Source organism: Lasioglossum baleicum, chromosome 1, assembly GCF_051020765.1.
Source record: "Lasioglossum baleicum chromosome 1, iyLasBale1, whole genome shotgun sequence".
Taxonomy (NCBI): Eukaryota; Metazoa; Arthropoda; class Insecta; order Hymenoptera; family Halictidae; genus Lasioglossum; species Lasioglossum baleicum.
In genome coordinates this window covers 1189160-1213992 of record NC_134929.1, presented here as the reverse complement: position 1 = coordinate 1213992, position 24833 = coordinate 1189160, and the positions used below count along the sequence as shown (strand labels likewise).

General features: G+C 35.8%; 1 protein-coding gene across 16 annotated transcripts in view; it reads right to left on the bottom strand.

The window, feature by feature from the left end:
* LOC143210125 (uncharacterized) overlaps window positions 1-24833 on the bottom strand; it is a 957580-nt gene that overhangs the window by 106487 nt on the left and 826260 nt on the right. For 15 of the 16 annotated variants that reach the window (XR_013009198.1, XM_076426793.1, XM_076426776.1 and 12 more), the window contains one exon: window positions 15936-16055. The exons of the other annotated variant lie outside the window; for it this stretch is intronic. Coding sequence is in view for 14 of the 15 variants with exons in the window: in XM_076426793.1 (XP_076282908.1) it covers window positions 15936-16055 (120 nt within the window). In the remaining variant the exon portion in view is untranslated. The remainder of the gene's footprint in view (window positions 1-15935; window positions 16056-24833) is intronic. 16 annotated transcript variants of the gene reach the window in all.

The following is a 24833-nucleotide window of genomic DNA, read 5'->3' as shown; positions in this document are numbered from 1 at the left end:
ATGAGTGTACATACTTCATATAAAAAAATTGGCCATTGAATCTTCAGTAGGCTTTCCAGGACACCGTTATGAGGAAAAGGAATTTTTTCGGTGATAAATCATATCTGAAAAAGTTTGATCTTTGAACGCTTATTGTGACAAGAGTTTTGATAACTTTAAGTAATATTATCGTTTTCGAATACAATGGACATTTAAGAAACATTATACATTCGCTAAAAATCGATATGAGGACTTTGATTTTTTGGCCCATGAACAGATAGCGCATCGATCTGGCCCACTAGTCCAGTCAATGAATGCTCATAAGGGGGGTGTGTAGAGGGAAATGGAAGCAATACAATTTTTAACTTTGGGACTTTGTTTGAACTAGTTAGGAGGTACACATACTAAAAGTCCCCACTCGTAGGAGGTGAGCAAAGTGCAGGGGGGCATGTAGAAGGTCCCCTTTTTCGGTTTTCCGCTTACATCTCGGAAACTATGTGTCCTAGCGATAAGACAATTCTATATAAAATTAAAGCTGACAAAATGTGCTACAGGATTGATTGTATTCAGTTTTTCGCTATCTCGCATAGTTTCCGAGATATACGCGCTCAAAGTTCACTAATTGTGCTGAAGAGTTCTTTTTCACAATTGATGAACTTTAAGAGCGGATATCTCGGAAACTATGCGAGATAGCGATAAGACCATTCTACACAAAATTAAAGCTGACGAAATGTGCCATAAGATTGGCTCCATTCAGTTTTTCGCTATCTCAAAGTTCACTAATTGTGCTGAAAAGTTAGATAAGTCAAGTATGGCAAAAAACCTGAGGCAAAAATTTCTTTTTCACAATTAGTGAACTTTGAGCGCGAATATCTCGGAAACTATGCGAGATACCGAAAAACTGAATCGAATCAATTTTGTGGCACATATTGTCAGCTTTAATTTTGTATAGAATGGTCTTATCGCTAGGACGCATAGTTTCCGAGATATAAGCGGAAAACCGAAAAAGGGGACTTTCTACGTGCCCCCCTACAATCTGCTCACCTCCTGGGAGTGGGGACTTTTAGTATGTTTAACCAAAACTAGTCCAAACAAAGACCCAAAGTTGAAAATTGTGTTCCTTCCATTTCCCTCTACAACTTTTCGTTGACTGGACTACACTGTGCGGCGCAGCGAAGGCCCGTTGTAGTGGTGAGAACCACTGGCGACAACTCATGTCGGGCGAAGATATTTTGCTTTCTGGTTCGAAAAAAACGTCGACCATGCAAACTTGAAATGGTGGTTTCTCAAGATAAAAGTCTGCTCTATCGCGTGGTATAGTTCGATTTTCCGCTGGACCCTTATTTTTTGAGATAAATTGAAAAATATCCTTAAAAATTGTCTCTCCGCCTTAAACATGTTTAAACATGTTTAAACAATCATAATGTATTAATATTGGATACCGCTGTATTCGGGAAAGTCTACAGAATCTTCTGCTATAAAGAACCATCTTTTATAATAACACCACAATATTTGTTTAAAGTTGAAAAATATGTTTCTTTTTCAAAGTCATGTTTCTCAAAAACTGTGCGTCTAGGAAAAAAATTAAGGACAGATTCGGAATCAGCGCGAAAAGCTCTATAAGAACCACCCAACAGTAGTTGTGGAAAAAATTTGGTGTTGAACAGTGTAATTATTAACATTTCACTTTTTTCTTTCATTAGATAAAACTTCGATATTGTAGAATATATTTACGGTCTTCCAGTCACCTGGTCAGTATGTTCCAGTAAAATGTAAAACAAAGCATAGAAAAAATGCTGCTTGCAAACAATTTTATATTTGATGCTATTAAAAATTTAAAAACTAAACGTAATAGTGTTGCACATAAACAACAGTAAAGAACTTTATTATAGACGAAATTGAATCCTTGTCGTTTGTCAATAAAAATGAAAACATCACTAGTTTAAAAAATACTAAAATTTTAGTCAAGTGCTCGTCTGCTACCTGTATTCTGCATTATGTGTAATTAAATGCACATAATTGTGGATGGCTAACAATCTTGATGATTTATACATATTCCAACAAGTCTAATTTACTTCTTCAGAAATAGAAGTTATAGTTTGAAAATGTCACATTAACCCGGTGTTAGTTAGGTGGGGTCTCACAAACCCCAGAGATTTTAGATTGATTGTAACATTGTAAAGATGTTTCATTAGTTAAGTATTTTTGAATAATAAAAATTTAATTTCGTGGAGATCTGCGTTTTTACTCTGATAAATTGCAAGCCTCTTAAGTAACACCTAATCTTATAAATATGAAAAATGTATTTAATTTCTATAATACAATATATTATTTCGGGGGTCTGTGAGACCCCACTTTACCACTCACGATACATTTTCCCATCTTACCAACGCCAGGTTAAATGCAATCGCTATTCCTGCATCTTCTTTCCCGTAAATTGTTTTAGCTTCAACTATAAAAAGGGAGCAAGTTTTAAAGAAAAACCGAGCAAGTATTAAAATGTACGAACTTAAGCGACGCTCACTGTAGATGAGAACGTAATGATAGCACGCGCGTGCTGTCTCTCGGTCAGGATTAACAGACAAAGTAGAAATCACGATGAAAGCAACATGAGGAATGTATTATAGATTTACGATTGCTCGACACTCTGGCTGAAGAAGTCTATACCTGTAAAAACTGTGTGGTTAAGAAACTGAGTGCTCAGCGGCGCATCTAGGCATGGGCTTTGTGGGCTGCAGCCCAGGGTCCCGTCCAGTCAGAAGGTCCGTTTCGAGGCAAAAAAATGAAAACAATTGAAATTAACAACGTAAGAAAAAATAAATTATAGAAAAATTTTTGGTACTTGAGTTAACCTAGATTAATTGGGTAGGACCCCCAAAAAAGTATTAGGCCAGGTCCTCAAAATTAACGGTCCGCCGCTGAGTGCTAGGTGATTACCGCTGACGGTCCATATGTCCTCCAGTGAGCTCAACAATTTCCTTACCAGTAAACTACGAACTTATTGATCAGCCTGTAAACTACACTTCACCTCTAACTGCCTTGAACTTTTCCGTTTGACGTATCTATTTTGTACGGTATCTTTCGCGTTCGTTATTTATGTAAATATCCATTCTCGAAATGTGCTTGTATGCAAAGAAATCGCTTCGCTTGTGTTACAAAAAAATATTATCAATTCCTGCGGCCACCACGCGAAAATATTACCATGAATGGTCGGTCACCATAACCATTAAAAGGCTCATTATTTTAACCTTTCAACTACGTATATGTATGTATAGGGATGACGGATCTTAACTTGTCATTCGTGTTCGCTACCACCTTTTTACCAATTTTCCTCTTAATTCAACAAATAATTCTGTCACTCCACGTATACATACAGTGGATAACAAAAGTAAGTTAACACTCATATTTTCAATAATGAAATCACGATAACAGTAATATTTATTCACTTATAAAAATAAACAAGTTGATTACATATTTAATGGTAATGTTGAAAACAAAATTTATCACGATAATCACAGTGATCTCAAGATTTATCAAGATATTTATCTTTCTATACTAAATATACAAAATTTGGTGTGCCAAAAGTAAGTTAACGTATCGTTTAATAATAACACTGTCCAACACCAAATTTGTTTCACAATTACATTGTGATGGTGGTTCTTATAGAATTTTATGCGCTGATTCGGAATCTGCTTTTAATTTTTCTCCTAGACGAACAGTTCTTGAGAAACAAGGCTTCGAAAAAAAAAATATTTTTCAACTTTAAACAAATATTGTGATGGTATTATAAAAGATATTGAATTGTTCTTTACAGCAAAAGATTCTGTAGACTTTCCCGAATACAGTGATATCTAATACTAATACATTATGAATGTAATCACTGTGATTATCGTGATAAATTTTGTTTTCAACATTACCATTAAATATGTAATCAACTTGTTTATTTTTATAAGTGAATAAATATTACTGTTATCGTGATTTCATTATTGAAAATATGAGTGTTAACTTACTTTTGTTATCCACTGTACATACAGGGTGTTTCGTTTATCTGATAACGGAAATATCTTGTGCCGCACTGAAGTTACGAAAAAAGTTTGTTTACAAAAGTTGCTCGGTATGAAGGGTACAATCGTATAGTCTAATTTTTTTGGGACTAAAATGGTGGGGAGGGCGGATTTCAAAGTCAAATTAAGTTTTTTAAATGGGATGTCCTATTTTTTATACCATAGATCGATAGCGTACCAAATTCTGAGTATAATAGTGTTGACCTTCATATGTCGTAAACCTAACAGTTAACGAGATATTATCCAAAGAAGAATGAAAATTATTTCGATAAAATCTCGTTAACCATTCGATTTAGGACATATGGAGGTCAATACATTTTTAGTCAGAATTCGAGAGTCTATCGATTTGTGATACAAAAAGTAGGCGCTTCATTAAAAAAACTCAAGGTGACCTTAAAATGTCCTCTATGCCTCCACTCACGCAGAAAATGTTTCTGTCACGATATGCCCCCCCCCCCTATATACCGTGTAAGTTCTGTATACAGGGTGGGGCAATAACTATCTCCACTTTGAATATTGCCGTTATTTGTAATAATATGAAAAAATTGTACACAAAAGAAATTGTCTGCACTTTTATACTATTTGAGTAAATATTACGATTTCGAAATCGAGAAGAAGAATTAATTTTTTTCTTTTTTAAATACTAAAATAAGGTACGAAAAAGAGAATTGAGTATTTTTTATTTTTATCATTAAATGAAGTAAGTTTACGCTGTATACAGAAAACGTAACGTAATTTTAAATTTACTTTACACAAGCTATTTGGTGTATTTGGAAAAAAACTCAATTGAAATGAAGAATTAGGATGGCAGCGAGCAAATTCAATCTACAGTGGCCGAAATAATGATAGGTGCACTAGCCGCGTTAGCTAGTTTACTGCTTCTACTTTTATTTTCGTTTTCGGAACTGCACTGTGGCATTTGTTTTTATTTCGCAAGAATGTGTTCTACACATTATGTAAGCAGTCAGTTGACTATCAACAGTATGAGTGTAATGATGTACCTGTTTCAAAAATACTTTGAAAATTATCGAGTACAAAATACGAAATAATCTTAGGTTCACAGAGAAATATTTAAAAATTACTATTGTTAGTGCAATTTTTTGAACGTTTCCGTGTGGTAAGTACACAGATTTATGAAGTATAAGAATTATAAAAAATATTTTATGGTCGTTTAATATTATCAAAGCACAATGACACGGGGAAATCGTTAAATGATAACGAAAAGTGCCAAATTATCGCTTTCCACAATACGAGTCTCTCTAACAGAGAAATTGTAAGAAGATTGAGAAGGTCATTAAATGTCATGAACAATTTTTTTAAATTAAATGAAAAAGAAGGCAGTAAAACATGTACAGGTCATCCAAAAAAGTGAACACATAGGGACAAAGATCAAATTTTTCAAGAAGCACGGCAAAATATGCTTAATGCCTCTAAAATAAAAATAAAATTAACTTGCCAGTTGGTGTTCGACGTGTACAGCAAGTTGTGAGATCGAGTAGGACACTTAAATTTTCTAAACAAGCGAAAAAACCTCCGCTAACTAAATTCCACAAGGAGGAGAGATTTTTTCTGATGAAAAAGAATTTAATTTGGACGGCCCAGATTAGTATTAATATTACTGGCACGATCTGCATGATGAAAAAGTGTAAAAATGACAAGAGTACATGGAGGAGGATGTGTAATGGTTTGGACTTTGGACTGCATGCGGCTGGAACGGTGCGACTCCCATAATGTGGTTCCCTCCAAAAACCAATGCCGAAAAATATGAGGAACTATTGGAATACGTACTGGATGAATATGGCGACAAGATTGGTGGACCTAATTTAATATTCCAACACGATAATGCAGGAATTCATCGTGCAAAAACAATTAAAAACTACTTTAAGAGGGTAATAAAAAAAAACTTTTTAAAAAAAATTAAACCGACTTCGAAAAAACGCACTAAAAAGAATGAAATAATTTCCATTTAATTTATGTGAATACACACAAACTTAAATACAATACAATCTTTTCGGAGGCGGCGCAAAATTGAAAATTTTCGACACTGGAAATTACGAAAATCCTTAAATTCTTCTAAATACTAATATATTTATATTTAAATAATATATTTGCGCCGCCTCCGAAAAGATTGTATTGTATTTAAGTTTGTGTGTATTCACACAAATTAAATGGAAATTATTTCATTCTTTTTAGTGCGTTTTTTCCAAGTCGATTTAATTTTTTTTTTTAAAGTTTTTTTTATTTCACGCTTTTTTATCTCTGTCAGCCGGCACATTCCAAATCGTAATTTATAAATATCTGAAAGCGGCAATCGATAATGGTAACGACGTCGCGTCGTTACTGTTCCTAATGTCTAACATTCAGCGGAGTTCACGACGGTATCATCACCCTACATTTTCGCAAATAAAATCGTATAATTAATAAAGAAATGTAAAATTTTTTTGCACGGGACCATCCCAGGAACATACTCTACAAGATGCAAAAGGTTTCGTTCCGATTGGTCCATCCATCTCGACGTAATCGGTGAACATACATAGAAAAAAAAGCGAAAAAAAAACAAAAGGCACATACAGATCGAATTGAGTAACCTCCTCCTTTTTCGAAGTCGGTTAAAAAATTGAAGTTTTACTCTGGCCATCGAGGAGTCCGGACTTAAATCCGATTGAAAATCTTTGGGGAATATTAACACGAAAGGTATACGACAATGAAAAACAGTACAGCACTGTTTCAGAAATGAAAAATGGGATTAGAAAGGCGTGGTCTGAAATTTAGAAACATTAAAAAAATTAATTTAATCAGTTCCACGCAGAATATTTGAAGTTATAAAACACAAAGGAGGTTCAACTAAGTACTGAATTATTTTTCTTTTTTCTTTTTTTCAATTTTTTATGTGAAAATACATAATGAACCTATGTTTATTTCGCAACTAAAATTCAAGAGTTGCAATAGGTAATTGACTTTGATTAACATTGTGTTATTCAATTGAGCTGTGTAGTTTGTTAATTTTATTAGAATGAATAAATAATAATAAGTAAAATCGAAAATACTGCATTAAACACAACATTATGTCGACAAATTGAAGTGAACCTACCATTATTTCGGCCACTGTAGATTAAAAAATCACGATCTCGCCGTGAATGAAATTAAAATCTGCGATCACTGTGATGAATCACGGTTAATAATTCTGCACGCCGTCACTAGTGTACACGGTTGATCACGATATACAGTAAATCCTCTATCGACGCAAAAAGGTGGATACACGGTGGACGCAGAAAAATATCCCCTTCACTGTAGTAATCTGATCTCGGCTCGGGTATATCGGTGTGAGAATTAATAGCTCCACTACTAATGCGACGCGGAGAGCCGCAGTCGTCGGCACAGTTTAAAAGCCCGTGCGATTAATGTTTCGATGAACATTTCGGGCACAAGGAAGGACAGCGTATGGGAAAGAAAGAGACGCGGAGAGTCGCAGTAGCTTCGGACGCGCGCGGTCTCTCTTTATACGTGCTGTTCTTCTCTACGTTCGGCTCGGCCCTTGAAGCTCAAAAAAATAGTGTCCCTTTACGATCGATGCAAACAAACCTACCCAAGGCTTTTGCGTCAATAGAGGATTTACTGTACATCATTTTTTAGTGTTTCACAGAACAAAAAATCAAGAGGAGTTAGATCTAGAAATTAAAATTTTCGTTGATCAAACAGAGTACATAAACTATACCTATTTATGAGTCCAGGGTCATTTGAAGGTCGTAGTGTATCTCACATCATTGAAGTCGTCTTAACATCAGCTACAACACTACCCAGATAGCATACGACGTCTTAAAGACGTCCATTTTACGTCTATTTCAAGTCTGAAAGTCTTGCGTTCTAAGAAAACTCTTAACGTTTACGCCTTTAAGACCATAAACAGTGTGGTTTGTATATACCCATAATCTAGCAGTATTAGCATTGGTATTATTTGTTCGAGTTAGTGTCTTCGCTTCAATTTCAATTTTTCAATTTCAACTCTTAAATTTTTCAAATTTCGATTTCAACATCAATTTCAAGTTCAATTTCTACTCTTCTATTTCAACTTCAACTCTTCAATTCCAACTTCGTCTTCAATTTCCATTCCAACTCTTCGATTTCAACTTCAATATCTACTCTTTAGTTTCTCAAATTTCAATTTCAATTTTTCAAATTTCAATTTCAACTTCAACTTCAACTCTTCAAATTTCCATTTCAACTTCAATTTCAACTTCAATCTTTCTATTTCAAATTCAATATCACCTCTTCAATTTTTCAAATTTCAATTTCCATTTCACCTTCAATTTGCAGTTCAAGTTCAATTCCAACTTCAATTTCCATTTCAACTTCAATTTTTCAATTTCATCGTCGACTTCAATTTCCATTTCAACTTCATTCTTTCAATTTCGACTTCAATTTCTGTTAAGGTATAGGATTGAGTGGAATCAAACTATCAAACACAGTCTAGTGAAATAGGTAACTAAATACTTTTTATTGTAAAACGGCTATGTATAATTAACTATACCAGGGGTGCGTTCCGTTTCACGCATAATGCGCATACACTGTATAGTGTAGTATAAGAATCTCTATGCATACACTATACAGTGTATGCGCTTGAAGCGTGAAACGGAACGCACCCTAAGTATGTCCTGCCTATACCGACTCTCGTGTCGAACTGAACAAAGTCGCGTCTCGCGACTAGATCGTCGCTTCGGCTGCTGATCGTCTTTTCGACCACCGATCGTCATTTCGACCGCCGATCGTCTCTTCGAGGTGAAACACACCACCATACATCACACATTACATTGTAACGGCATTCTTGGATCCTGAGTCTTCATTTCAGGACTGTTTTATTTCAACAATTTCAACTATTGAATTTTTCAAATTTCAGCTTCAATTTCCATTTTAACTTCAATTCCAACTTCAATTTGCAGTTCAAGTTCAATTGCAACTTCAATTTCCATTTCAACTTCTTCAATTTCATCGTCGACTTCAATTTCCATTTCAACTCTTTGATTTCAACTTCAACTCGTCAATTTTTATTATTTTTATAGTGATTTAATTGCAATTATTATTTTTATTACACTTTTTATGTCAATTCCACATGCGTTCTTCTGATAAAGCTAGGTTTAACTTAAAACTCGTTTTCGTCGAAATCTATTTTTACTCTTCCCTTCTTTTAATTTAATTAACATTTATGGACCTTTAAGACTTCTTAGGGATGTCTTGAATACCTCCGGAATGTCATACGACCGTCTAATGAACGTCTTTTAGACGGCAAACACACGTCTTAGAGACGTACCGTTTTCTAACACAAGACGTTCAGGAGACATTCGTAGGACATACGGGGAATCTTTAAGACGTCTGAATGTCCAACTGCAGAAGTCTTTAAAACGTATGAAAAATATAAAAAGTATGAAGTTGAAAGTATACAGGGTGTCCCGCATTTAAATGGCAAAACTTCAGTAGCGTGTAGGGGACCTAAAAACTAAGACAAAAAGTCTTTTAGAGATTTGCTTGTTTTTGCTTCGTTTTGGAGAAAATGGCAAAAAAAGAAACAAAACAAGTTTTCATTTTTGTACTTATTTATTTACATTTTATTTACGTTATTATCTATTTAATGTAGATATTGTTCAAAATGTTGCCCTCATGCAGCAATGCAAGCATTGCATCTAGCACTGACTTGATAAATTGCAGCTAAACATTGTTCTGGCGATATTTGGCATCTATGATTCGGTCTCTGAATTGCTCTGTTGAATTGATAGGCACCGAATAAACTTTCACAGAAGCAGTGCACCAAATATCACCAGAACAATGTTTAGCTGCAATTTATCAAGTCAGTGCTAGATGTACTGCTTGCATTGCTGCAAGAGGGCAACATTTTGAACATTATCTACATTAAATAGATGATAACGTAAATAAAATGTAAATAAATAAGTACAAAAATGAAAACTTGTTTTGTTTCTTTTTTTGCGATTTTCTCCAAAACGAAGCAAAAACAAGCAAATATCTAAAAGACTTTTTGTCTTAGTTTTTCGGTCCCCTACACATCCCTGAAGTTTTGCCATTTAAATTCGGGACACCCTATATAGCGCCATTTAGAAATCATCGATGACCTTCAAAAGACCTTGGGAACGACAACAATGAAAACGTTTTTTTATATAATCATATTTGCCTCCTTTAACAGTACATCATTCTCTCGAACATTTTCTTCTATCTTTAAGCATGACGGAGCTATGTATTTGGGTGTTCTGTTTCTCGTGCATCACCGGATATATTTTTACATACATCCTTAAGTGTTTTTCATTACGATTCCTGACATACGCGAAACGTTCCCATAAAAGACTACCACATATAGCAAAATGTATAATGTTAATGTTAATGTTGTTTGTTTGTTATGTCAATTTTAATTGTCTTTAAATATTCATTATTGAAAAGTGTCACTCAGTTAAAAGGTTAAAATCCCTGATAATAGTTCGTTTCGACGACGTTCTAGTAATATTCGAAAAGATTTTCGTCGAATTTCCAACTATAAACTCATTAACGCTACTTTCCAAATTACAGATATTAACATCACTATTTTACATAATGAAAATAAATATTTAAAAAATGTTGTATTTGTAATACGCATTTCATGCAAAGAAATATACTCTAAAAATCTATTTTAAGTAAGTAAAAGAAATATAAATAAAAATGCAATTAATATTTCTATTACAGTGTAGTGTAATGTATACAGACAAGAAATGCGAGATATAGTAATCAAATATTGCACTTTAATTTATTTAAATTTTGTCAATGTATTTGTTTAGTTACTTTTTGAATTTCGCAGTTCGATAAAACATCAGCTTTCATATATTATATCCGAGTGAACATTATTAACAAAACTTACTTTACAGACATGAGAAAGAACATTACATAAAAATACTATTTACTGCAAGGTTTGTTTTGTTTCAGTGATAAATAATACCACATGTTTTATAATACAGTAAATTACAAAGATTATACAGGGTGTCCCAAAACTCGTGAAAATCCCGAAAGGGGGTGGTTCCTGAGACCATTCTATGAGACATTTTCCTTTGCACCAATGTCAACTGCGGCTTTGTTTAGGAGTTATTAACGAAAAACACGGACCAATCAGAGCGCGCCCTGGTCCGGCGCGCCACGCCGCGCCGGCAAGCGAGTGTCGGTGGTACGCCGCGACATCGCAACGAACAAGAGTTTCTCGATAATGTGAACCCTCTCCGATTTCGATGAGCTTTGGATATGTTGTCAAGACCATGATTCTGAACAACATTTCTCTTTAGACTTTTTGGCGATCGGCTTTAGTTTACGAGATAAGTAACTTGTAATTGTAAATCGATCGATGTACTATCTGAACTATCTCCTCTACGATTTCGATGAGCTTTGGATACGTTGTCAAGACCATGATTCTGAACAACATTTCTCTTTAGACTTTTTGGCGATCGGCTTTAGGTTACGAGATAATCGTAAAAAAAGAGAAGAAGCGGAAACTGATTGAATTAAAAACTCACGTATTCAGCCGTAAATCCATTTGCTGCTTCGAAATGTGTGTCACTGGGTCACTCGGTGACGAACTGCACAGATGTCTTCAGGTATACGGCAGTACCGAAAGTCAAGGGACGTACGGCCAGGTCGACGAACTGCACAGCCGGTGGTAGAAGGCCTAAGGGATGCGCGGTCAAGTCGACGATCCAGAATTTCACTTTCACTTTCGAATCGATAAATAATTCGTATGTTTATTTCAAACAGATGCCTTGAAATTTTTCCACACTCACAATCACTGTTCACATTTGTCAACACATAGTTATGCACTAATAATAATTGCCATATCCCTTGTACTGCTGCACAAATCACAACAATCAGGTAATGCAATCACTAGACTGCGGATTTCATGCGTTTGTAGCAAACATGAGTAGGTGCATTTTAGAACAGTAGAGAGATTAAAATAATTTCAAAGCACCAATGTATTATTTTCAAATTCTTAAAATGATCACAGTAAGAATCAAATATCTGTCTGGCTCCCCTGTCCCTTGTAATAGCGGCAGCCAACATTCATTTTGCATAAAGATTCGCAGTCTAGTGATTAGTTTAAATATCACAAGTCTTTGGAGACGTTCTCTCTACCGCGGCTCGAACGACACTGATTTTCCGCAAGATTTTTCTAAAGAATTTAGGAAGGGCATTTAGAGTGTCGAAATTCGAAATGCACGCTGTAGCACGAGAACGACGGGACGGTTGGACGAAAAACAGAATGCGAGAAGGACCGCTGTAAGCTTTGTGGCAAACACATGTTTAGTTTTTCCTGCAGGTTGGTACGCAGAGTCGATGGGTAACTGTTCGAAAACGTCATCCGTCCTTTTACCCAGCAAGGGGTAAAAATGTCAGGTCAGCGTAGAGCATCCCTATTGTCCTATACCTTCCTTAAGAAACTTTCTAAAAGAAGGACAGACGACGTTTTCGAACGGTTACCCATCGACTCTGCGTACCAATCTACAGGAAAAACTAAACATGTGAATGCCACAAAGCTTACAGCGGTCCTTCTCGCATTCTGTTTTTCGTCCAACCGTCCCGTCGTTCTCGTGCTACAGCGTGCATTTCGAATTTCGACACTCTAAATGCCCTTCCTAAATTCTTTAGAAAAATCTTGCGGAAAATCAGTGTCGTTCGAGCCGCGGTAGAGAGAACATCTCCAAAGACTTGTCAATTCAAAGCTAACGGTTGCTATTAGCTGTGTTTTTGATAGTGATATTTAAACTAATCACTAGACTGCGAATCTTTATGCAAAATGAATGTTGGCTGCCGCTATTACAAGGGACAGGGGAGCCAGACAGATATTTGATTCTTACTGTGATCATTTTAAGAATTTGAAAATAATACATTGGTGCTTTGAAATTATTTTAATCTCTCTACTGTTCTAAAATGCACCTACTCATGTTTGCTACAAACGCATGAAATCCGCAGTCTAGTGATTGCATTACCTGATTGTTGTGATTTGTGCAGCAGTACAAGGGATATGGCAATTATTATTAGTGCATAACTATGTGTTGACAAATGTGAACAGTGATTGTGAGTGTGGAAAAATTTCAAGGCATCTGTTTGAAATAAACATACGAATTATTTATCGATTCGAAAGTGAAAGTGAAATTCTGGATCGTCGACTTGACCGCGCATCCCTTAGGCCTTCTACCACCGGCTGTGCAGTTCGTCGACCTGGCCGTACGTCCCTTGACTTTCGGTACTGCCGTATACCTGAAGACATCTGTGCAGTTCGTCACCGAGTGACCCAGTGACACACATTTCGAAGCAGCAAATGGATTTACGGCTGAATACGTGAGTTTTTAATTCAATCAGTTTCCGCTTCTTCTCTTTTTTTACGATTATCTCGTAAACTAAAGCCGATCGCCAAAAAGTCTAAAGGGAAATGTTGTTCAGAATCATGGTCTTGACAACGTATCCAAAGCTCATCGAAATCGTAGAGGAGATAGTTCAGATAGTACATCGATCGATTTACAATTACAAGTTACTTATCTCGTAAACTAAAGCCGATCGCCAAAAAGTCTAAAGAGAAATGTTGTTCAGAATCATGGTCTTGACAACATATCCAAAGCTCATCGAAATCGGAGAGGGTTCACATTATCGAGAAACTCTTGTTCGTTGCGATGTCGCGGCGTACCACCGACACTCGCTTGCCGGCGCGGCGTGGCGCGCCGGACCAGGGCGCGCTCTGATTGGTCCGTGTTTTTCGTTAATAACTCCTAAACAAAGCCGCAGTTGACATTGGTGCAAAGGAAAATGTCTCTTAGAATGGTCTCAGGAACCACCCCCATTCGGGATTTTCACGAGTTTTGGGACACCCTGTATACATTATTGTACATGGTATAATGCATTGAAAGAGTGTATAGCTTTTCTGTACATGCAAGCTTGTTATTCTGTACATGAGGCCAGCAATGAGCGTGGGCAATAGTCTATTATTAGGGACAAATGATAACGAGGAAAATGGTCCCCTTAGAATAGAAAGCTATTATCAAAAGTGTACTGTTTCACTTTATTATTCTCGTTAAGGCAATTAATTACTAAAATAAAGGTGACTAAACAATTTTTAAAGAAACAAATTACTCCTAGACTACAGACTTTATGCACCTATGCAAGAAGGAAGTGGTGTACATACTACACCTTCTTCTTCTTCTCAAGTTGATGCCTTCTTTTCATTCGATTATACAATTGTCAAGGCAAAATAAGTTTTTTCACATTTTAAATCGAGAGCTACAGTTGATCTAACCGTATTTGAACACTGAACTTCCGATTTGCAAAAAGAGCGTCAATATTTTAACTACGATAATTTCGTTAAAAAAGATCGTCAACAATAAACCTGGTCCCACTTCAAAGCTCGAGACTTCTGCTTTCATAGACCATCATTGATTTTTACCTGAGACAGTTTTGCAGGATTTAACGGCTGCAAAACTGAAGAGATGTTTCCCCTAGAAAATGCTACCGATTGAAATGTCTTTAAAAATATTAAAAATTTTTTTTGGTGAACGAATCGGCAAAGTTTCCATTTACGTCCATCATCAGAATTGGACGAAATTTTGGAAATAGGTTATTTTTTTTTTACTAAAATGCTGATTGTCAGAAGGATTTTTGGCGATTCGAAAAAAAATTTGTTACCATTTCAATGTCACTCCCTACCTTACCGACATAAGGTATTTTTTAAAAATTTATTTTTATTTAAATAATTTCTATTTCAAATACTGAAATAAGGTGCCAAAAAGAAACTTCAATATTTTTTTAATTTTTATCATTAAACGAAGTTTACAGGAAAGGTAACTTAATTTTAAATTTACATTATATGCAGATATTTTTATGTAAGCTGATTGATATATTAAAAAAAAAAAGAACTATGAATCGAGATGAAGAATTAGGAGTGGGAGAGGGAGGGAGAGGGAGAGAGGAAGGGAGAGATGACAGTGAGCAAATTCACTCTAGATTAAAAAATCACGATCACTACGGGGATGAAGTTAAAATCACGACTGTGATCGTGATTCTGCGAACACTGTGATAAATCACGGTTAATGAATTTGTACCCCATCAACAATCGTGTCCATCACTCTGACACACTGATTACGTCAGAAGTGGGATGACCATCGTAATGATAGTAGGGGTTCTCTGGCTCCCTGCGGAGAAGTTCGTCACCCCTGCTCTATGCATATCTATCCCCGAAAATGTATATCTATTTTATTGCTATATGTTCATCAATGCCTATACATTAGCATCAACAAAATCGAATTTTATTTCCGTTAAAAGGAAATTAGTAACTATCATATTTGTTAGACTCCGAAAGTGTTCTAGGAGAGGAAAGCCTGCATGCTTCAAAGTGAGTTCAAAGTGATTTCTGTTTTCTACAAAATTATACCATAGGTAAAATGTCGACAATTTTTCCGAGAATTGGGAGTTTAGTGTTCAATTTGAACGTTTCAAATGACTGGAAGAATTTTTGAATATTAAATGTCAGAGGAGATGAAACGGTTCCTGTCGCTAAATCCATTTCCGGAGAAATATTCATTGAGCATTTCTACGTCGCGTCGCGACCGAGAAGTTATTTCTGCTAGACGATTCTCCAATGAGTGCTGCAATTTGACGGGCGTTCAAATTTTCACCATATTCGAGCGGCGTGATTGGTTTTTCTATTTTTCTGATTGCGTATCGACGCTACGACGACGCGAGGGGCTGATAGAGGCTCGACTCCGGGGTTCGATCAAATGTTTCAAGGTCGGCGATCAACGGAACAGCAGAATGGTCAATTCGGGCTTGTGTTTCACGGCGAAATTGGCTGCGGTAGTAGTAGCTTTCCCGTTTCATACGATTACGTACCTGGGATAGAAAACCGGCCACATCGATGGCGCTGTTCACTCGCGGCCTCGAGGTTCGCGGCCAGCCGAGTCCAGGCCCGCTATCCAAGGAGTCCACGTGATGGTTCGACCAGTGCAGATGCTGGAAATTGCAGCAACGCGATTAGATCCTCTTACCGATAACACACCCAGCTCGTATGGACAATTGCTTTTCAATGTAATCTTTCTCAAGCGTGATTTCTGACAATGCAGACACGGACAAAGGAGAACTCGTGTGTACCCACCAACAATAGGATCAGCTTGTATAATGCTTTCTTTAGCGGGAAGTTCCGGTCCAGGAAGCTAAGGAAATTTTCAGGCTTTTTTTTCTAACGGAATAAACAAGATAACAATCTGTGGTTTCCGGAATTTGTTATTGATATGCAGAGAGAGAGAGAGAGAGAGAGAGAGAGAGAGAGAGAGAGAGAACACGACATTTATTTAACCATTATTCGATACATGCTACTGATTACTAGATCCCAACAAAAACATCCTGTAAACAGGAGCCAAGTTCCTATGGCCGTAAAAAGTTGTGAGATCAAACAAAATACGGCCAAGTTCGTTAGTTTAGAAATACCTCTTGCAATACTGAAAAAAGCGTTTGTAAAAATTAGTTTAAAAGAACGCTATTTCATTTTTAATGACTTACATGCAGTGCTACATTATTTAAAATTGGCCGTTACTTTTTAAACCAATGGCCATAAAAGGTGTTAGGTAGACCAAGTCTGTTAGGTGTTAGGTGGGGCAATAACTATGTCCAATTTGAATATTACCGTTATTTGTAATAATATGAAAAAATTGTATACAAAACTTGCACGGTATAGGGGAGAGCATATCATGACAGAAACATTTTCTCCGTGGGTGGAGGCATAAAGAACATTTTAAGGTCACCTTGATTTTTTTTTAATGGAAGCACCTACTTTCTGTATCACGAATCGATAGACTATCGAATTCTGAGTAAAAATGTATTAACCTCCATATGTCCTAAATCGAATGGTTAGCGAGATATTATCGAAATAATTTTCATTCTTCTTTGGATAATATCTCGTTAACTGTTAGGTTTAGGACATATGAAGGTCAACACTTTTATACTCAGAATTTGATACTCTATCGATCTATGTTATAAAAAATAGGACATTCTATTTAAAAAAATCATGGTGACCTTGCAATCTCCTCTATGCCTCCACCCACGCAAAAAATGTTTTCGTCACAACATGTCCCCCCTGTACCGTGCAATTTTTATTCATAACATTTTCCCATATTGTTGCAAATAACGGAGATATTCAAGGTGGACATAGTTTTTGCCCCACCCTGTATACGATTGTGACACTAGAAATACCATGTACTACAACATCACAACTTTGCTTTTTGCAAAATCTGCTGTAAATACAATGTAGAATCTCATATGTATGAGATGTATACTCATTTTTGACTCTCACTGTAGATATTGCTATACAGGATGTCCCAAACATGTTGTACTTCCCTGAAAGGGGTGACTCCTGAAGTCATTTGAAGTAACTTTTTCCTTTGCGAAAATGTTCTCCCCGGCTTCGGTTTCTCCACCCCTACCAAGGAAGTGTAACATTTTTGGATCACCCTGTATATATTCTTTACAAACATGGAGCACAGACGTCTAGCTCCTAGGCTCTAAATTTTAAACAAAACATCAAATATATGTATTCATAGACTCCATGCAATTTCCGAGAAAGTGAGCTCGTGAAACTTTCCAAAAAAAAATTTGATCCTTTCTCTGGTACTTTAAAGATAGACACAATTTTTATCTGGACTTTATCACAATTCTACTCTCCTTACAAAATAAGTACATTTTAACAATCTCACGATATTAGATGTTCGTTAACTTGGGCCAAGTATGTACTATAATTTAAAAAAGCCATCCATATTGACTTATGGGTTTTTGAGATATTTGTCCCATCAGTTCGAAAAGTGACACGTGTTTAAAGACACTTGAACGCCTATCACTTTGGAAATTCTGAAAATTTCGAAGTTTCCTTTTATTGACATATTCTTTTAAAGAAATTCAATTTTGTCAAAGACCTAGACCGGAACCTCCCCTTAAAGCGAACGATGACAGTACTTGTAGGGAAAGTACGATTCCCTAATATCAAAAAGTTTCCTTGCTACGCTCGAGCCTCGATTATGCAAATTGTTCTAGAGCTAATTGCTCTATGGTGCTGTGGTCCTCAGTGCATCTGAAGGAATGTGTAAGTCGAAAGGTAACAATTCTGGTATATCTTTTTCAGATATAAAACCATTTTTGAAAATTTGAAACTGTCACGTGGTCAAAAAATATTGCATCTTAACCTCTTAACACACTACATTGTTTTGTACTAAACATATAATAAACTCGCATATAAGTCGATCAAGAAATTGTTTAAAAAGACTGTATATACAGGGTGAGTCCGAAGAAACAGAACACCTAAATATCTCCGTTACTTTTCGTTGTACAAAAAAATTTCTTAGGACACAAAGTTACACTGTTTGAAGGGCCACATGTAACGGTGGAAGGGAAAAAATTTTCAAGGTCATTTTTTAATGAGATTTCAAGGTCATCGATATTTTTTAAATGGAATGAGGTATTTTTTAATACAACAATCGATGCAGCTGGACATTCGTTATAAAAAAGTACTAACCTATGTATGTCGAAAAGTTAGTAGTTCACGAGATATTTCCATTTAAATAACTCTAAGGTACGACAGTAATGGTATTTTAGAGTTATTTAAATTGAAATATCTCCTGAATTATTAACTTTTCAACATACATGGGTTAGTACTTTTTTATAACGAATGTCCAGGAGCATCGATTGATGTATTAAAAAATACCTCATTCCATTTAAAAAATATCGATGACCTTGAAATCTCATTAAAAAATACCTTGAAAATTTTTTTCCTTACACCGTTACATGTGGCCCTTCACACTGTGTAACTTTGCCGTGAAAAGTTTTTTTGTACAACGAAAAGTAACGGAGATATTTAGGTGTTCTGTTTCTTCGGACCCAGCCTGTATAAATATGTATATTTTTGTATGTGGTAGTCAGTGTACAGTATAAATGTACTTACATATGTAAATAATTGCTTACAAAGACTATACACTTACTACCACAAGAGATACACGTATGATGTACAGGGTGTCTCGAAAATGTTGCATTTCCTTACACGGAACTGATTTCCGAGGTCACCTGAAGTAACTTTTTCCTTTGCGAAAATGTTCTCCGAAGCTTTGTTAAGAAGATATTAACGAAAAACACGGACCAATCAGAGCGCGGCTTCTGTGGACGGAGCACGGTTCGGCCAATTGACGCCACGCTCAGCTGCAGCCGTGCTCTGATTGGTCCGTGTTTTCCTTTAAGAACTCCTTAACAAAGTCGCGTAGAAAATTTTCGCAAAGGAAGAAGTTATTTCAAATGACCTCAGGAATCGCCCCTTTCAAGGAAGTACAACATTTTTTTGGGACACCTTGTATACCGCTTTTTTAAACCATTTTTGGAATGTATTATATTATGGGTGTCTTCTGTGTGCACTACTCCAGATATTTAAATTAATTTCTAAACTTACTTCCGCTTGATTGACATGATCGACTGCATTTGTTCGCACAGAAAGCATATTACAAAAATATTAAAAAAATTAAAATTGACCGACTGGGATTGTCCAATTTGTTTTAAAGACATTATTAATATTATAGAAAATGTGTACTACAAAAAATGATAGATAATCATATTTTCTGTTACAAAAGTCCAACTACAGTTTCCACAATCGAGGTTCTAACGTGAAACAAACGTCCGTAGAACAGTTTTTTAATTATATTTTCATGAACTGTAAAACTAAATGTGCTGCTTAATCACGAATTACAACACAATCTTCGTACATATTTTAGTCTTATTCTCTTAATTCTTTGATACTAGGCATTGCAGTAATCGTTGTACACATTGTTGCTAGATTTACAAATATATAAGAGTTATAAAAAAAATATGCAAGTATGTTGATTAAACAAGTAATTTAATCACAACTAATTTGAGTAGAGTATAATCACTCGGAAAATGGTACAAATGCTTCATAATCAACCAATGTAGGATAATAAAATTCTCGAAATTCTCACTTTTATTTCATAAATCAAAGTAGTTTCGAGATTCTTTTAAATGCAATTAAGCCTAATGCCCAACTTGATCATTTAACACTTTATTTTGTCTTAAAAAGAAGGGTGCAATTAGCAGTTTCGACACTGGTAGGGATATACAAAATAATAAACAGTCGATTTTCTGTTTTTATTACTGTGGCTAGCATGGAGGGTCTGCACAATGAGGGAATTCATAATTCCCCAGTCAGCCAAGTCTGTCTCGAGCAGATATCGGGCACAGCCTGCAATCGTACGATGCGAGCAGATGGCGGGCAATATGCTGGCAGAACGACGCTTGAAGGTGAGTGTGCTCGGAATCTCCTCGATTTTGGACAGCACACCGTGCCAGCATAAAGCGATACTTATTCGGACGTAGATGTACGATATTCTGCTAGCACAGCCGGCTGTCCAAAACCGAGCATTTTGCTTAATGGGTCTGTCGTCGTCAGGAAGAACGCCACATGTCACATATACTTTTACTTTCGAGATACAGTAAATTCGCGTTATTTCTCAGCGACCGCCTACCCAGAATTTGTCAAGTGCCTACCCCCTCCACTGAGGGCAACACCGCAGGGGCCATGAAGCTCGAGCTGCCTCGATCTCCGAGCAGTGTAAACATGCCGCGTAATCTGATCTCAGCTCGGGTATATCGTTGTAAACCACTGCTATTGCAATTACAAAACTTCTTTATTGTTCATTATTTTTTTATGGGACTTTCACCAACTTATTTCTGGCATTTTTATGATTAAAATGACATTAAACACGATACAATTTCAACTGTATTTAGTGGTTTAATTAACGATGAAAGTTTTGGGTGTAAGGAAGGACAGTGTGATTCATGTTTACATGCTGCCCTTCTCTACGTTCACATTTATAAATACCTCTTTTGTATCACAGAGCATCTGGTATCTCTAACATCTAATTAATACAGAGAGAGAATTTTCAATAACAAGGTAAATATAACATTCTGTATTATTTTTATGTTCCATTTATTTCCCAACGCCCACAAATAAAAAACATGCATTTTCTAGTTAAAAAATAAAAATAACTTATAAATAATAGATAAGGGGACCGGCGCGGCGCGGCGCGGCCGTGCGAGAGTGTGTGGGCACACGCACACATCGCTAAATTCGCATATACGTATATGCAATTACAAGATTTACGAAATGACAAAATTACGCTTCAGCATTGCAATGAGTAGTTCAGAAGTGGTCAATTATGATTCCTAAAAGTCAGATACATGCGGCTACGGTGCCCAAAATGCATATTTTTACGTTATAGAGGAATAATTTGTAATGTTCGGCAGATATTGCCTGTCCAACACCACTGGTATTGGCCTGTCACGAGGCAACCGAAGTAAGCAAGACGTCAGAAGATAGCCGCTTCGCGTACCAGTGTTTTTGTTCAATAAATTTAGTGTTTGCATGGACGGTGGACACTGTATTATCGATGGACAATATAATATCGACCTGCATTATCAGCCGTATTCTATTGGAACATTTGTAACGTCCAACTTAGGAACGAGATTGTCATGCTACTAGTGCAAAATTTCGATACCTCGAGTTGCTGTATTGTTATTTGGGACAGGCGGTGTCTCTCTGCCGAATATTACAAATTATTCCTCTATAACGTAAAAATATCCATTTTGGGCACCGTAGCCGCATGTATCTGACTTTTAGGAATCATAATTGACCACTTCTGAACTACTCATTGCAATGCTGAAGCGTAATTTTGTCATTTCGTAAACCTTGTAATTGCATATACGTATATGCGAATTTAGCGATGTGTGCGTGTGTCCACACACTGTCGCACGGCCGCGCCGGCCCCCTTAAGGCTTAAAATTGAGGTAGGTATCAATTTCAAGAAACAAAAAAAATATCGGAAGCGGGGGATTCGAACCAGCAACCTACCGATTACTAGCATTTCTCGCTACGTACACGGCTACTCATCTTCTTGTTATCCTTTTAACGCGAACTCCTTAAAACGCGCGCGTATAAACCGATTTTCAAATGCAATTTTCTCAGGAAATCTTGAGAAGCGCGCGCTACTGCTTTGCTACATTACATTTGGATACGTCATCTTCAAATACTGCAAGTTTCAAGAAAATCCGGATCCCGACTACCTTGGCCTCTCCTTGTGAGTCATAAAAAAATAATGTCCCTATACGATATTTCTCCATGCAGAACACAGCTGTTTGCAAAATAACGCGACTCTACTGTATTGCTGTTTAAAGTTGCGATCATTAATGCTTTGACATAGGACATCGGTTAAATTGCATTATTTTTTATGAGCCTTTCGAATTTATTTTTGCGACATTTTCTGGTAGAGACGTAAATCTTATACTATAAAACTCGATTAATGCATAAACTTAAATTTTTTGTAATTGTGACTTGGGATGTTTTTCCTGGCAACGACAGAATTATCGATCGATGTGATCGAGTACACGCCATAACCTAGAAGTAACTCATGACAAGCAAGAATGCGTCCGGTCACAGTATTACATATTATCCTATTATTATATTGTTGTAATGTTTAAATTAAATAAACCGGATGAGTCATTTAAAGTGAAACAGACGTATATCTCGGAAATGAAGCATTTTGGAGAAAAATGTTTCAGACAAAAGTTGTATGGTTTCAAGGGGGACATAAAATGGTGTCATTGATTTGACCTTCGATAGTTGTTTGAAAATCACGTGAACGTCATCTTCCATTTCTTAAATAGAACTCCCTATTTTTTTATTGCATATTCTTGTAGATTGTTTTGAGAGCTTTCCAAAACACTGTAATAAAATATTTCTTCCTTAAATATTTTTCGAGTTACAATGCTTGAAAATGACAGTTAATCCTTACCACGTTTTATCATGACCTACCGAAACAACTTTGCAAATCGTGTTAATTTTTATCATTGGATTCATCGACACAAATGCATACAAAGAGGTGTAAATCTGACCATGCAACCTTCACGCGGTACACTTTGAGTAATACTAATGCAGGCGGTAACGCGTCACTTTCAAGCCTTATAACTTGAAAAATATTTCAGGAAAAATATTTTATTATAGTGTTTTTTTTGGGAATCTCTTAAAACAAGCTACAAGAATATGCAATAAAAGATAGGGAGTTCTATTTAAGAAATTGAAGATGACCTTCACGTGATTTTCAAACGACTAATCAAGGTCAAATCAATGACAAGATTTGATATCCCCCTTGAAACCATACAACTTTTGTCTGAAACATTTTTCTCCAAAATGCTTAATTTCCGATATATACGTCTGTTTCACTTTAAATGAAAGTTTCGCTTATCTATTATGGATCCACAACTACGATATGCATTGTTGTTATAACGGTATATGTGACACTCTTATCACATTTCGATGAAATGTTTCAACCCCTTGCCGTATTTTAACGAGTCAACCTCGTCATGAAGATTCTAAATGAAGCCTAATAAATGTGAATGTTGCGCCTGTCTTTTTAAATGAAATAAAATTTGATTCGTTTGTAATCAATTTTTAAGCATTAAAATAAATATATAGCCATACGAATGATATAAATTTTATGAGATTTTTGGGGATAAAGACGTTTTCAAGGGGTTAAACCATAAATGCATCATCTTACTAAATGGAACAGTATTTATATTTTCTTATGTTGTATTAGGTTTTGAGGGCCCCCATTTCTTTTGTATTCAGAACACATTATTCTTTCATAAAATGCTTACTCGTAAAATGCTACGTATTAACTTAAATAAATAATAAATAATAATAATAAACATACAATATACACTAAAATAAGAAAACAGCATACACACGAAATTTAAATAATATACAGGGTGGGGCAATAACTATGTCCACTTTGAATATTGCCTTTATTTGTAATAATATGAAAAAATGGAATGGACAAAATTTGCACGGTATGGAGGGGGATATGTTGTGACATAAACATTTTCTGCGTGGGTGGATGCATGGAGGAGATTTCAAGGTCACCTTCATTTGTTTAAATCGAAAGACCTACTTTTTGTATCATGAATCGATAGACTATCGAATTCTGAGTAAAAATGTATTGACCTCCATATGTCCTAAATCTAATAGTTAACGAGATATTATCGAAACAATTTTCTTTCTTCTTTTGATAATATCTCGTTAACTATTAGGTTTAGGATACACGAAGGTCAACACTTTTATACTCAGAATTTGATACTCTATCGATCTATGGTATAAAAAAGGACATTCTGTTTAAAAAAATCAAGGTGACCTTGAAATCTTCTCATGGCTGCACTCACGTAGAAAATGTTTGTGCCACAAGTCCCCCTCTGAACCGTGCAAATTTTGTTCATAACATTTTTCCATACTATTATAAATAACGGAGATTATTCTTTGTAATAACTATTTTAAAAAGATATTTTAATTGTAAATGATTACACTTTTCGATAGTGTACATAAAATAGACGAATAACGTTAAACTATTGATTATAATCCGCAGTACTTGATTGAAAAATAGCTACAAACTTTACAATCTAATACGCTCCTCTTTATGGACAAATTTTGCACTCAAAACATCCGTTTCAGCAAAAACGGTATACAGTACAAGAAGTAGAAATCTCAGGCTTTAAAATGGTTGTTTTTTCATCAAATTTGGATAAATTTTAGCAAAGTTACAGCAGTTTCAATATGGAGCAAATTTTGAACTAACTGTGGCCGCTGAAATCGGGCATACAGCCCACTGTGCATCTTATTATCATAATTAGTTTTATTTGATG